This window comes from Enhydra lutris, unplaced genomic scaffold, assembly GCF_002288905.1.
Source record: "Enhydra lutris kenyoni isolate GAN:26980312 unplaced genomic scaffold, ASM228890v2 scaffoldscaffold57, whole genome shotgun sequence".
In the NCBI taxonomy this organism is placed as follows: Eukaryota; Metazoa; Chordata; class Mammalia; order Carnivora; family Mustelidae; genus Enhydra; species Enhydra lutris.
Window position 1 is genome coordinate 6,907,218 of NW_019154141.1, and position 15,568 is coordinate 6,922,785.

Here is a 15,568-nt window from a genome sequence, read left to right on the forward strand (position 1 = left end):
TTACACATGCATAGTGAGAAAAAAAGGATTTTACTAAATTCACGCATTTTTAAAATAGTTATCAAGTCTACTAAGCACCAACAATCCTAAAAATTTTTCAGCTTCATGATTTGTTTAAAAAAAAAAAAAACACACACACACTATCAAATTAACGTTAAAAACAAGCTTGAAGTATAGCTTGTCCAAAAAAATAACTAAATATGCCAATGTTTTTTCATGTTACAAAAAACAGTGGCATACAAAATACACCTGCAAAGAATGCCTTTAACTCTATCCTACAGTGGATGGAGATTACAACAGCACATCATACATAGTCTAAAACTATAAAAGTTTTAGAATGCAGCATCTTGTCACAAAAAAAAAAAAAAAAAAAGCTGATAAAACTTAAAGTATTTAGAAGATGCTGCCCCTTTATTTTAAAAAATTTTAAATGAATTTAAGCAAAAATAACATACATTTGTACATCAACTGGCCATTTCTGGTACAGAAACCCAGCATATGGTAATATTATTGAATAAATGTAAATGCTACTTACAATTTTTTTTCTTTTTAAATACATTTTAGACAAAGTTTTTTTTCTTTTTTTTTTTATAGTTGCACAATTAACCTCTTAGCTGCTAGCTTGATGCAAACATATGTAACAATACACAAATTTAAAAATATTTTTTATTCTACATAAAAGCTGTCAAAAGACTCACGTCAAAAATGCAAAATAATGGAATATACTTTTAAAAAATTAGTCGCAAGTCTAGCAGCAAAGCAAGTAAGTGAGAACGTATTTAATATTAAAACAAAGGGAACTGTGCATCTATAGATGAAGTCCAACTATCTTAATTCTACTGATACAAACAGAAATTAAAACATTCTCCCTTGAGGGGAAAAAAAAGTGATTATTTAAAATAGGAGTAAAAGCCATTGCTGCCTGATGAGCTCCCCAGGCTAAGTTCCTGGAACAGAGACAGAGGGTCGCTACTCTTCTTGGCCTGCTCAGGCTGGGGCCTGGGCTTGGGAGGGGCCCGCAAAGCACTGGCATAAGACATGGCGGGCTTGCTGCCCCCAGAGCTCTGCTGGCTACTGCTGTTGGCCGACTCCACGATCTGCTTGTTGGGCATGAGAGGGGGGAACTGGCCGAGATGCTGCAGCACATTATAGTTGAAGGAACTGGACACCTCGAGGTTCTCAGACTTCAGCTGATCCTCAGGGGGTTTGACGGTCTTGGGTGGAACTAAAAGCAGAGAACAGTAATGAGGATTTGAGGGCATGCCCAGCAACATCCATGCATCTCGTCGGCTCACGGTGTCACAACTGGTTCTCATCTTCAGGAACTCAGTGACAGTATAGCCACGAGGACGGACCACTTCTGCCACAGAATGTTGAAATCACAACACATCTAATCAAATCATTAATAACACTTGCAAAAGAATTAACTACGTAAACAAGAATAGCTAACATATAAAAACTAGAGGTCAAAGCCGAAGGTTTGCTTCAAAAATCTGTTTTACATGTGTACACTGTGATATTTATTATAGTAACTGCTCAACTTTGAAAATGAGAACATACATGTTCTTTCTTAAACAGAAAGGATCTATATATGTGGACTTCTTTTTTTTTTTTTTTTTAAAGATTTTATTTATTTATTTGTCAGAGAGAGAGAGGGGGAGAGAGAGCAAGCACAGGCAGACAGAATGGCAGGCAGAGGCAGAGGGAGAAGCAGGCTCCCTGCTGAGCAAGGAGCCCGATGTGGGACTCGATCCCAGGACACTAGGATCATGACCTGAGCCGAAGGCAGCTGCTTAACCAACTGAGCCACCCAGGCGTCCCTATATGTGGACTTCTGATCAAACAGCTCTTATGATTAACTTAAGTAAGAGTAACACTGGATTTCATTTCGTAAAGATTTTATTTATTTATTCATTTATTTATTTGTCAGAGAGAAAGAGAGAGAGAGCACACAAGCAGGCAGAGTGGCAGGCAGAGGTGGAGAGAGAAGCAGGCTCCCCGCCAAACAAGAAGCCCAATTCGGGACTCCATCCCAGGACTCTGGGATCATGACCTGAGCTGAAGGCAAAGGCTTAACCGACTAAGCCATCCAGGAGTCCCTGGATTCCATTTCTTAAGAATGCCCTCTTTTCTTATAATATATAAGTAAACAGAGAATATGGTGGAGGAAAAATGGCTATAAATTTTTCTTCACATTTCCTGTATGTAATTTGCCTGATTCTTAACATCCTTTAAGATTCGACTCCACTCTTCCCTAATTTTACTGTCCACTAAACCAAGGCCTATTTTTTAAACACTGCTTTTTTCAATATTTTAAAGGTTTAACTAAAGTGGGGGGAGGAAAATAATTTTCCCTCTACTCTTGTAGGTTCTTAGCTGAGACACCCCCTATATTAAGACAGATTAACAGGAGAAAAACAAACAAAAGCTTAATAAACATGTACACCTTCTATATACTGAGGGAGAGCCAGGAAACTTGAATAACTCCCTGAAATGGCCCAAGCCAGCAACTAAAATAACATCTCCAGCTAAAGGCAAAAGATGTTGGGGGTAGAGGGCAGTTATGCAAGGTTACCAGGAAAGGCCCAGTGAACAAGGGGAAAAGTTGTTATGCAGGGTTAAGTTAAAGGGTCAGCTGTTGTTTTCTCCAGGTATACTTTCCAGAAATTTAGAATCCTCCTCCTCTTCCTGGTACAGAAAGGGAGATACTCTTACAAATAGAGATTTCCCTTGTAAATGTACATCTCTCTTACAAAACGGTAACTCTCGCCCCGTTTTCAGAGCTTCTGTGTCTATAGTTTCTTAAAAATAATCAGCCTAAAATAATCGTTAACGCCAAAAAGCCCTACTTGAGGGTGGCAAATGCTGCCCCTCTTCACTAACACTGTACTGGATTATACATATTCACTGAGGATAATTTGGAAACTACAGAAAAAGTCAAAGAGGAAAATAAGTCATTCACCTTCTCCTCTACCAGAGATAAGCCTTAACCTGGTGTGCTTCTTCCTAAAGACATCATATAACACAGATATTTCATAAGTTATTTAGGTAACCTTTGGCTTTTAGAAATTTGGATTATATTCAACTTTTCACACCTTTAAATACTGTGATAATACTGTGATATTATAAGCAAATATTTCTAAATATTCATGACTATCTCCTTACGATAAACCCCTAGAAGTATAATGCCTGAGTTCCAAGGTATATACATAACTACAGCTCTCATTAACTGCAGCCAAACATCCCCCCAGACACATACCGCCTACATACACTCTGCCAACGCCTGCCCATTTCCCTACCCCGTCACAACACTGGTGTTTTTGGTTTTTTGTTTTCAGTCTTAGCCTATTTTATAAATAAATATCTTGTTGTAGCTCTAATTTGCATGTCTTTTGAACAGATATTTATGGATTCTTTTCCCTGTGTTTATTATCTATCTATTTGTGCACTGAGATGGTAAAGTGAAAATACTTCATTTTTTAGTTTTAGCATTTCATTGAATCAACATGCTAATTTCACAGTACTACCTTAAAACTTAATTAATGAATTTGTTTAGGGGCACCTATGTGGCTCAATTCGTTAAGCATCTGAGTCTTGATCTTGGCTCAGGTCATGATTTCAGAGTCACGGGATAGAGCCCCACATTGGGCTCCATGCTCAGCTCGAGTTTTGAGATTCTCTCCCTTTCCCTCTACCCGCCCTTTGCTTGCATGGTTGTGTTCTCTCTCTCTTTAAAAACAAATAAATAGGGGCGCCTGCGTGGCTCAGTGGGTTAGGCCGCTGCCTTCAGCTCAGGTCATGATCCCAGGTCCTGGGTTCGAGCCCCACATCGGGCTTTCTGCTCAGCAGGGAGCCTGCTTCCTCCTCTCTCTCTGCCTGTCTCTCTGCCTACTTGTGATTTCTCTCTGTCAAATAAATAAATAAAATCTTTAAAAAAAAAACAAATAAATAAATAGAATGTTTTTTAAAAATTCATAACATTGTCCAAAATTAGGTTTAGGGACACCTGGGTGGCTCAGGCGGTTGGTTAAGAGTCTGCCTTTGGCCCAGGTCATGATCTCAGGGTTCTAGGATCAAGTCCCACATCAGGCTCCCTGTTCAGTAAGGAAGTCGGCTTCACCCTCTCCCTCCACTGCTCATGCTCTCTCTCACTCTACCCCCACCCCAATAAATAACATCTTTTTGAAAATTAGTTTAAGGGGCGCCTGGGTGGCTCAGTGGGTTCAACCTCTGCCTTCGGCTCAGGTCATGGTCTCAGGGTCCTGGAATCAAGTCCCGCATCAGGCTCTCTGCTTGGTAGGGAGCCTGTTTCCCCCTCTCCTTCTGCCTGCCTTTCTGCCTACTTGTGCTCTCTTTGTCAAATAAATTGATAAAATCTTTTTTAAAAAATTAGTTTAAGGGGTGCCTGGGTGGCTTAGTTGTTAAGCGTTTGCCTTTGGCTCAGATCATGACCGCAGGGTCCTGGGATTGAGCCCCTCATTGGGCTCCCTGCTCAGCAGGAAGCCTGCTTCTCCCTCTCCCATTCCCTCTGCTTGTGTTCCCTCTCTCACTGTGTCTCTGTCAAATAAATAAATAAAATCTTTTTAAAAAATTAGCTTAAGCCACCTAACATATTTTTAGAACATTTCTCACTTGTCCATTGATGATGTCACGGATTTTGTAAAACAATTACTTTTAAGAGCATTAGTTTAACAAACATTTCATGATGAATCACTAAATTCTACTCCTAAACCAAGTATTACACTGTATGTTAACTAAAATTTAAATAAAAACCTGAAACATTAAAAAAAAAAAGCCAAACATTTCACTCTAACAGTGGCCTGTACTAGCTACTATAACATATTTTATTGGTTGTTCAAAAACTTACTGTTCTTATTCACTAAGATTTATTTAACCATGCTCTCATTTTCGTGGCAATATAATTAGAGTATAAAATATTTTCAACTAAATAATCAATACTTATAAAATAAGCCCAGAGGCAGTTTCACCTAATGCCTATATACTTAATGAACCACAAATCTGAGATCTCTATTAATGTGACTTATCACACATTCTCCAAAGAAGAGACTATGCTTTAACAGCATCACTAATTTGACACCCAATGATCTTTTTCAAAGTGCAGATCTCTAGCTAATCTTACATTTTCACCCAAACATCAACTAGAGAATGTCTGATGAAGTATGCAGCGTCCCTGGGGCGGGGGTGGAGGGGGACACCTCCGGGTGTAAAGGCTGAGCAGTGTGACCAGCCTGCCTACGACCCCAGCTCCTGAAGCACACAAAACCTATCTGCTTATCTTCTTCCTCGGCAGATACTCTCCAAGAGCGGGACGTGTGATCAGTGACAAAACAGGAACTCCAAAGTTCAGAAAAGTCAAAGATATAATTCTCTGCTCTCAGGCTTTCAAGTGTGGAGAAAATATGACCACATCAGACACAATGACCACTTTTAAATACCAAACCAATTCGATATGAACAGTTTTCTTTAACTGAAGAAGTCTCAAACTTCAGAAAGAAGTTGCCCGCACGGGGACTATTTTCCCTCTGATATCCCCCTAAGGCTGCATTCCTCTAAAAAGGAATAAATAAATAAATAAATAAATACTAATGGACAGGAAGTTGTGCTTCAGGAAACTCGTGGTCTTGAGTTCATTTTTTTAACACTTACCTGTTACTTTCAGGTAAAGAATACTACAATTTGTCTGCTAGTTATGACAAAATAATAACTGTGTATTTGTGGAAAAGACCCCATAAAATGACATGTGCTTTGGACAGTTATTTAAAAACTTTCTTCCTTATCAGTTCAAGTCAGGTTTTTACTGGTTTGGGCCAAAACTTACCCTACAATTTAAGGTGGAAAGGAAAAAAAAAAAAGAGAGAAAGGATGTTGTCTTTAAAATAAATTATAATAATTACTCACCCATCAACAAGAATGAGATCTCGCTGTTTGTTTGCAACGACACGGACAGAACTAGAGTGTATTACCCTAACTGGAATAAGTCAGTCAGAGGAAGACACGTACCACGTGATTTCACTCATAAGTGGGATTTAAGAAACAGAACAGATGAACACAGGGGAAGGGAAGGAGAAATAAAATAAGAGAAGAACAGAGAGGGAAGCACACCACAAGAGGCTCTTAACTCTAGGAAATAAACTGAGGGTTGCTAGAGGGGTGGGGGATGGGGTGACCGGGTGACGGGTATTAAAGAGGGCACGACATGTAATGAACACTGGGTGTTCTGTGCAAGTGCTGAATCATTGAACTCTACCCTTGAAACTAATAATACAGTACATGTTGAATAAATTGAATTTAAATTTAAAATTTTTTAAACTAAAAATAAATTTAAAAATAAAAACTAAATTATAATTAAAAAATAAATGATAATAAACAAAACAACTAAAAATTAAAAAGTCCTTATCACTGATTTGTAATTGAGATGTTTCTCAAGAAATTCAGGTATGATAATATGAGCGTATGTATGTCACACCTTTAAAATGACAAAGGAACCTCGGCAAAAACGCAGCTGCTTATATACATTGTAGGTATTCATGAACGTTTAAAAATTAAAATGACAACAATGTCTCTTGCCAGGAAACAAAACCAAAATCTTTCTAATGCTTTTGTCCTACTATGTCTATTGTTCTAAAAATATGCTTACATGGCACATACTCAAAAATGGGCCAGTTACAGAAACAGTAGATTCACATTCTAAAGATGAACAAAATTAAATTCAAATACAAAGGTTGATGCCACCAGGGCAGAAAATCATCCAACAGAGATCACAGACTTATTCGCAAAAATCAATGTCTACAGCCTACAAAGAGAAGGCTACAGGTTGGAGAACTCAAATAATACCATTTGTTTCCTCACATTTAATATTAAAAAAAAAAAGAGGGAAGATAAAAGTGCATTTACTTGCATTCAAGGCTAAAGACTTCAGACTTCACTGAACTATACAGTATAGGGCCATTCCAATGTCTTTCTATGTCTTTCTTTTTTTCCCCCCTCTTTAGTCTCGGATTTCTCAGTCCATTAGAATACAAGGAACAAACACAAGATTTCTAGATCTCAAAATGTTGGACTTTATTAGTTTCTCTCCTGGCCAAACTCTACTGTGTAGCAAACTGTCAACGACTTTATTGACAATAAATCCTTAAAAACTGATGCTGACCCAACAAACTCCTCCCACCCCTAATCCTGGGGAGAGGCTGGGGTGGGGGGGGATGGGGGGAAGTTGATCAAAAGCCAAAAAACAAACTTCTCCCAAGCAAAGGTGACTCTATTTAGAAATACAGTTTAAATTCCACGACTTCTTTCATTCATCCACAGGTCAAAATGATCAAAGTGATGAGCTCCCAGAGACAGATCTACTCCCCTTCCAGAGCATAAACATGGACTCAATGTAGTGCTGAATTAAATTAACACTGTATGCCTGAGACACACCCATGGGCTATGAGCATCCAATATTATCCCAAGACAATAATGTCAACAGGGGCCGGAGGAGCGGAAGAAGGACTCCAGTATCCGGGAGCGGACAGTTACAACTGCGGTTTGAAGAACCCACCAACTCCATCTTACCGATCAACTCTCTGGGCTGAGCTGTCCTGCTGGATCCATTACACGGAATGTTCTGATAGGGGGTAGATGAGGTGGTGTTGACCCAGGACTCCGGGGATGAAAAGTTGAAAGAAGATTGGTTATTATGGTCCTGAAGCTCTTTACACTGAGCAAGACTGTCTTGAGGAGTGCTTACTTCTTCAGAACAAGGCTGGACTGAGCTAGATGAGATTCTTCTTTGGTACAAGGGCCGACCAGGTCCTCTGGGTTCATACTACACAAAGAAAAAGGGCATTTTGTAAATCAGTGAAACCTACACCCCCTCCCCCCTTCGGTACACAGCAATCGCACTGTATTAAACAGCAATGCTCAAAATACTGGCCTCTGTGACGATGACCCCCTCCCTACCACCCGGCCCGGAAAAGCAGCCTGAGCTCTGGACACAGTGTTCAGGAGACCTGGGTTCAAAACTCAGTTCTGGCCCTTAGCAGGCAGTCCTATGACAACACATGTCTACTTTCTGTTTCCTTATCTGTAAGATACAGAGCTCAACTACCTGTCTTTGGTTCTAAAACTCTATTGCCATCTTAGGTAACATTAGATTAAGAACGAAGAAAGGTATTGGCTCAAATTAAACTATATCACAGTCAACTGAACCACAGCCGCCCTGAACAGTAACCCATTCTCAACTTCTCTCCTGTGCCAAACCTTCACAGCCTCCCGATTTAGTATTCCTTAGATTTGATGGCAAGACATGACTCCCCCAACCGCACATGAAGCGCTCCTGATTGGGCTCACTCTCTGCACATCCTTTCACATATAGTCTTCAACTGACACAGAACATTATTTTCTTCAAAAAATTCCTTAAGAGGCACACCTAGGTGGCTCAGTTGGTTAAGCGTCTGCCTTCAGCTCAGGTCATGATCTCAGGGTCCTGGGATCCAGCCCCGTCTTGGGCCACACTTCTCCCTCTCCCTCTGCCCCTTCCTTCTGCTCATGTGTGTGCGCATGCGCAATCTCTCTCTCTCTCTCTCTCTCTCTCCAGTAAATAAATATAATCTTTCTTTCAAAATTCCTTTAGGGCACCTAGGTAGCTCAGTCAGTTAAGCATCTGACTCTTAGTTTCAGCTCAGGTCATGATCTTGGGGTCATGAGATCAAGCCCCGCATTGGAGGAGACAATCTCTTTCCCTTTTCCCCCACTTGTGCTCTTGGCCTCTCTCTCTCTCTCAAAAAAAACATCCTTTATACATTTGAAACCCAACTAACTAATCCTTGTGTTTACTCCTCGCTAAACTGCACAGCCCAGATCCCTTTAATTCTCTCAACAAGAGCCATTGGCCAGCCATTTCAAGATTTTTTTACCATTGCCCACGGACTCTCCAATTCCCTCCTGCCTCACTGCTGTGACCAACACTCCGCCTCTGTCTTGGTGGCAAGGCAGCATGAGGGCGGTGAGGTATGCAGCCTCAGTCTGGAGCCAGACTGTTAGACTTCAGGATGCGTTTTACCAGCCAGCACTGTCACCTGGGCAAGTGGCCCGACCTCTTGGGAACTTCATCTGTAAACGGAGCTTCGTTACCCACCAGACCTACCTCTTAGGACTGTGGTAAGAACTAAATGAGTTCAGCATGCACAGCATTCAGCACTGTTCCTGGCACATAGGAAGGGTTTGTTGTCATACAAGTGTTTTAATAAACATATAAAGATAAGACCCCATGTAGATCTTAAATGATGGAATGAGGCTGACGGACTATTGCACTCCTCTCCCGCCTCCCCAGTTGTAACATGTATTATTCAGTTTGTGATCACTATGGTTCTGAGGAATCTGTCTTTTGCCACTGTTGTTAGCAGTAATTGGAAATCAGGAACAGGAGATTAGATTACAAAGGAGAGAGAGAGAGATGAATTAGCACAGTGATCACAGGATGTTTGCTGGGAATATAAAAGAGCAGCAAACTGATATTCTCAAGCCAACTAAACGGAAGACACCGGATATAAGCGCTGTGAGGGTAAAGTCATCCCAGATGAATCACTAGGATATAAGGCAGGAGAGGGAATGGGCTTGGACTGTCTGCCCTTGTTCAGAAGGCAGAAAGGACAGGAGGAGAGCAATTTTCTCACTATTAAATGATGAGTTTGTTTCTTCATTTCTAAACTTTAGTTACTGGATGACGAAGGCAAGAGTTATCCTTCCATCTGGCTAGTTCTTTTTTTCGTATATCTTTATTGCTCTTCTGTCCTTAAGTATAATATCAAAATTCACCTTTAATTTTGCTCTGCTTTAAAAGAATGTTTTCAGTGATCAAGATCACTCTGAATGTGATTCCAGTTTTCTAGAATATAACTGCCACCTGTGAATTTAATCAGCATATTTGATGATTAAATTATGATTAAATTATGATGTTCAGTAGAATAACCAACCCTCCTAAACTGCTTCACTTTCTCTAGGGCTAGGTAATCCCTGAATAACTGATAACAGTAGCCTGTGCAATGTGTCTTCTTTATCAAGGGTTGTTACCAAGATCATCAGCTCCTAGAATCAAAATAAAGTGTTTCTTTGTATCACTATGCCCTGAGTATTTAGTAATAAGCCCAGTCACGATCTGCCAGGAATCACATTCTAAAGTCTTTACATGTGAATATGAAAATACAAAACTAACATCTGTTAAGGCCTCAGAAAGAACAGGTTATGATAATCAAATACCCTGGTGATACTGAACACTAAATAAACTTATATAAATTTCAGGCATTAGCTTTATAAGCCTTTTTGCATTAAATACTAAGCGTATGTATGCTGGTAGTAGAAACAAAATATCTTTTTACGATGAACAGATACACATAAACCGCAAAGCTTAAATGAGGAAAACTAAAAATCAGAAAGCAAGGGAAAGCTGAAATGAAAGGAGACAATACTCAATTAAGCTTTTCAGAAAATGTGTATCATTTGTATCATTCAACTGAAATCCAAAAAAAAAAATCACACAGTTGACATGCACAGCAGGAACTGTGGAAGTACTGTGTAACATACTTATTATAAGAGTTCCTAAGCAGCTATTGACAAAGATGAATGTGCAGATGAAATATGAAATTCAATTTCAAATCACATCATAAATATGATTGATCCTTTCTGTCAGAAAAGGACCCAAAACTTGAAATTGTTTTTAAAAAGTCTGCTGGTATACATAGATGAAGGTAATGCATGAAAATATGATTTGCTACTTTCGAAAATGTCCTCAAAAGAATCTGAGTAAAGGCAGAGAAATCTTGATGACAAGTGAAAAAATTGGTTCATATACCAAATAAACTACATTTTAGCAGTTCTGTAGTTTTCAGCATCAGATTTGTACAGTTTTTGTTAGATTTATATCTAAGTATTTCATTTTTCTTTAAGCTATTGTAAATGGTATTGACTTGTACATTTTGGTTTCCAATTATACATTGCTAGTATATAGAAATGAGACTGATTTGTGTGTGTTGATCTTATATCCTGAAACCTTGTTATATTCATATTAGTAGAGGATTCTTGTTGGTTTGTTTTCTGGATAGATTCCTTGGGCTTTCCTACATTGATAATCCTGTCATCTTTGAATAGGGAGAGTTTTATGTCTTCCTTTCCAATCCCCATGCCTTCGATTTCTTTTTCTTGCCATACTGCTTTGGCTAAGATTTGCAGTGTAATGTTGAATAGGAGTGTTGACAGTGGAAATTTTATCTTGCTCCTAGTCTTACAGAGAAAGTATTCAATCTCTGCCATTAAATATGGTAGCTGTAGGATTTTTACAGGTGCTCTTTAACAGGTTGAGGAATTTCTATTTCTAGTTTGCTAAGAGCTTTTATACATCACAGATATTATATTATATTAAATGTATGTGGCTTTGTGGGTTTTTTTGGGGGGGGTAATATCTTAAAATCTTTTTTTAAAAAAAAGGACTTGATGAATTATAAAACAGTATTTTTTTAAAAAGGCATGATTCCCAGTTAGCGGGGGAGACTGGCCCAAGACTCCACTAAAATAATAATAAATTAATATAAAAGACCCACAACAATCAGGACCAAATGACCAGCATTAATAAAGGACACAATTTCTGGGCTATATGGAGACTCAATGGAGGAACAGTATCTGTGAAAGAAGCATGGAGTTAGAGCCACAAACTAAGATGAGAACCAATTCACCCTACAGAATTCCACAGAGGCTCAAGCCTCAGAAATACCAGCTACCATGAAAAGTGAAGGGATAAAATTGGGGGCGGGGGAATGTTAAATGAAAGTCTGTGCAGCTGAACAGCTGGTCTCACTCTGCATTCCCCCAACCACCAGAGGAATTCAAGCATTAAAAGATCCCCAGGGAAAAGCCTGCCAGGCAGTAAGTCCTGAGACACGAACAAAACTCCCAAGTTGCTCGTTAGTGACATAGACAATTGAAGGTTACTAGACATTTAAGGAGAGTTTCCAGCACAAAAAATGGTCATAGGTAAACAAACAGAAGAAAAGGGAGGCCCAGAGGAAAAAAAGTAACAATGATGTTTTAAAAATATTTTTGAAATATTATTTTAGTTCTTACTAAAATTCTAAAATAAGACAATAACAACAAACCCTCAACTGGTTTCCTCGAAAAAGGCATTACGTTTATAAAAACAAAAGTAAGACATTATGAAAAAGGAAAAGCTTGAGAATAAAGAACTCCTGGAAATTAAAACATTTGTGGGCTCAAATATAAAATGCAATAGGAGGGTTTGTAGATAAAATTAAATTTTAAAAAATCTTTCAGAAAGTAAGAAAAAATACAAAGATACCAAAATATGACAGGACCAAAAAAGATATGGAGAGTCCAGGAGGTCTAACAAATGCTTTAGAAAGAGACACAGAGAAAAGAGATGATAGAACATTATCAAAAATATAATGTAAGACAATTTCAAAGAGCTGAAGGATATGAGTCTTTCTCTAGAGCACTGCTGTCTGTAAGACCTTTCTGTGATGATGGAGATGTTCTGTACCCTCACTGTTCAATAAGCTGACCTCTAGCCACCTGTGGCTACTGAGCAATTGAAATGTGGCTAGTAAGAAATAAGAAACAGATTATTTTATTTCATTTCATCTTAAATAATATCTAACCCATCTGGAATTCCTGCAGGTTTGGGTTTTTGTTTTTGTTTTTGTTTTTGTTTTTTTTTTGTAAGATTTTATTTATTTATTTGACAGAGAAAGCGAGAGAGCACAAGCAGGCAGAGCAGCAGAGGGAGAAGGAGAAGCAGGCTCCGCACTGAGCAGGGAGCCCGATGCAGGGCTCAAACCCAGGACCCTGGGATCATGACCTGAGCCAAAGGCAGATGCTTAACGACTGAGACACCCAGGTGCCCCATTCCTGTAGGTTTTAACTACAAATAGATCTTGACTTAATTACATCTCACATTTCCACGGCTACATCATAATCCAAGCCACCATCATTCCCTTGTCCAGACAACTGACACTCTTCATTATTCCTTTCATGTCATTTTAAAGGAATTATTTTTAAAATAAAATGCATTATCTAAGCATAACTTTAAAAACAACTTTAATGTCAACATTAGGTTTATAAGATTCAATCATAACAACAGAAGCAAAATTTATCTTAATTTTTCAAACCGTGGTACATTTATCTCTGGGTTTTGTTACTGTTTTTCTTAAAAGAAAGGTATACTGAAATGAATGTGACTTTGTAGCAAAGTGCATTAACATCAATTTAGTTTTAAATAAAGAAAAGTACCATCAGAAGCAGCTCACAGGCGGAGGCACTTACAATTTGCAAATAGTATCTTCCCACCAAGCGATATTATTTTCCTACATCCAAACACAAGGTAATAGAGGAGATACTAGAATGAATGCAATATTGCATCTGAGAGAGAAATGTCAGATTTGCTGCTGTGACATTCTGAGCTACCTTGAATCTATCTGGCTCTTGTTTACTCTTCTTGAATATGAAACAGTTAAGTTATCCGTCACAGACTGCAACGCCTCCTACAGTGAGAAGTGTCAGCTTAGGCAGGAAATAAATATCCACAGAAGTTTACCTTTAACTCATAACTATTTGTATTTTCTCTGAAGAACCATAATTATCATAATTAAGCAAATTTCCTAGCTTTAAAAAACAAGGTAATGCCAGAGAATTTTTGTTTTACATTTAAAGAACACTGAGAAATGGGGGCGCCTGGGTGGCTCAGTCAGTTAAGCATCCAACTCTGGATTTCAGCACAGGTCATGATCTCAGGGTCATGGGATCCAGCCCTGTGTCAGGCTCTGCACTCAACTCAGAGTCCGCCTGTCCCTCTCCCTCCTCCCGTCACTCGCTCGCTCTCTCTCTCTCTCAAATAAATAAAATATTAAAAAAAAAATTCTCTCTGTCTCCCTCTGCCCCTCCCCCTACCGTCACTCCCTTTCTTTAAAAAAAAAAGAAGAAGATTGAGAAGCATAGTACATTTCTCATAGTTAATTTTCCGGTATTTGAGATTTCTGAATAAATCATTTAAACAGTCAAACATTTAGCAGCTGGAACCAGACAGCTTTTAAGAATCAAGAATTTGGGGGGGAAAAATCAAGAATTCTAAAATGAACCATCCCTCCTCCCATCCTCCCGACCGAAAAGGAAAACCTCATAGGGCAGAAGATTTCATTTTTTGGTCCCAGGAACATAATGTGGTACTCTCCGCCCCACCCACATATCTACCTCATGTAATTGCAATCACTTATTGTTTTCCAGGAAGACACCTAACTCATGGCATAAAAAGCTGAAGAACAGTGTGAAGCAGAAGAGGCCTGGGAGTCTGGAGTCTCAGATCCGCTTTAATTAGTAAAACTGCTTAAGCTGCAAGTCCCTCGATATCTTGGTGCCTCGGTCTCCTTTAAAAAGGAGTGAGGGGGCGCCTGGGTGGCTCAGTGGGTTAAGCCACTGCCTTCGGCTCAGGTCATGATCTCAGAGTCCTGGGATCGAGCCCTGCATCGGGCTCTCTGCTCTCTAGGGGAGCCTGCTTCCTCCTCTCTCTCTGCCTGCCTTTCTGCCTGCTTGTGATCTCTCTGTCAAATAAATAAATAAAATCTTAAAAAAAAATAAAAATAAAAATAAATAAAAAGGAGTGAGAATAAATGCTCTTCAAGGCCTCAACTACTTTCAAAGTTCTGTTTTTGAAAAGAGTCTTCAATAAATCAGAGTCCTTCTCAATGAGAATATATTGTAACTCTTTTTTAAAGTAGGCTCCATGCCCAGAGTGAAGCCCAATGTGGGGCTTGAACTTAAAACCCTGAGATCAAGACCCGAGCTGAGATCAAGAGTTGGACGCCCAACTGACTAAGTCACCCAGGTGCTCCTTAACTCTTTTTTATTAAAATGTCCAAACACAGGGGTGCCTGCGTGGCTTAGTCGGTTAAGCGTCTGCCTTCCGCTCGGGTCATGATTCTAGGATCCTGCGATCAAGCCCCATATTGGGCTCCCTGCTCAGAGTGCAGCCCACTTCTCCCTCTCCAGCTAACCCCCTTGCTTGTGTTCCTTCTCTCACTACCTTTCTCTGTCATAAATAAATAAAATCTTTAAAAAAAAAAAATGTCCAGGGGCGCCTGGGTGGCTCAGTGGGTTAAAGCCTCTGCCTTCGGCTTTGGTCATGATCCCAGGGCCTTGGGATCGAGCCTCACATTGGACTCTCTGCTCAGCGGGGAGCCTGCTTCACCTCCTCTCTCTCTCTGCCTGCCTCTCTGCCTACTTGTGATCTCTGTCAAATAAATAATTAAAAATCTTTAAAAATAAAAATTAAAAAAAAAAAGTCTCTGCCTTCAGCTCAGGTCATGATCCCAGGGTCCTGGGATCGAGCCCCACATGGGGTTCTCTGCTAGGCAGGGAGCCTGCTTCCCTTCCTCTCTCTCTGCCTCTCTTTCCCTACTTGTGAAATAATACTGTGAAATAAATACCCTCTGTCAAATAAATAAATAAAATCTTTAAAAAAAAAAAAAAAGTCCAAACATCCATCAACAACTTTAACAACCAT

The 15,568-nt window shown here is 39.4% G+C and overlaps 1 protein-coding gene across 5 annotated transcripts in view; it reads right to left on the reverse strand.

The window, feature by feature from the left end:
- Positions 1 to 579: 579 nt before the first annotated feature.
- The window catches only part of LOC111158095 (helicase with zinc finger), a 172,878-nt gene continuing 157,889 nt past the window's right edge, over positions 580 to 15,568 (reverse strand). For 4 of the 5 annotated variants that reach the window (XM_022519932.1, XM_022519934.1, XM_022519930.1 and 1 more), the window contains 2 exons: positions 7,579 to 7,831; positions 580 to 1,225 (listed from right to left, as the gene is read on the reverse strand). In XM_022519932.1, the coding sequence (XP_022375640.1) occupies positions 891 to 1,225; positions 7,579 to 7,831 (588 nt within the window). In that variant the 3' untranslated portion in view covers positions 580 to 890. The remainder of the gene's footprint in view (positions 1,226 to 7,578; positions 7,832 to 15,568) is intronic. The other variant, XM_022519935.1, reaches the window with a different exon arrangement.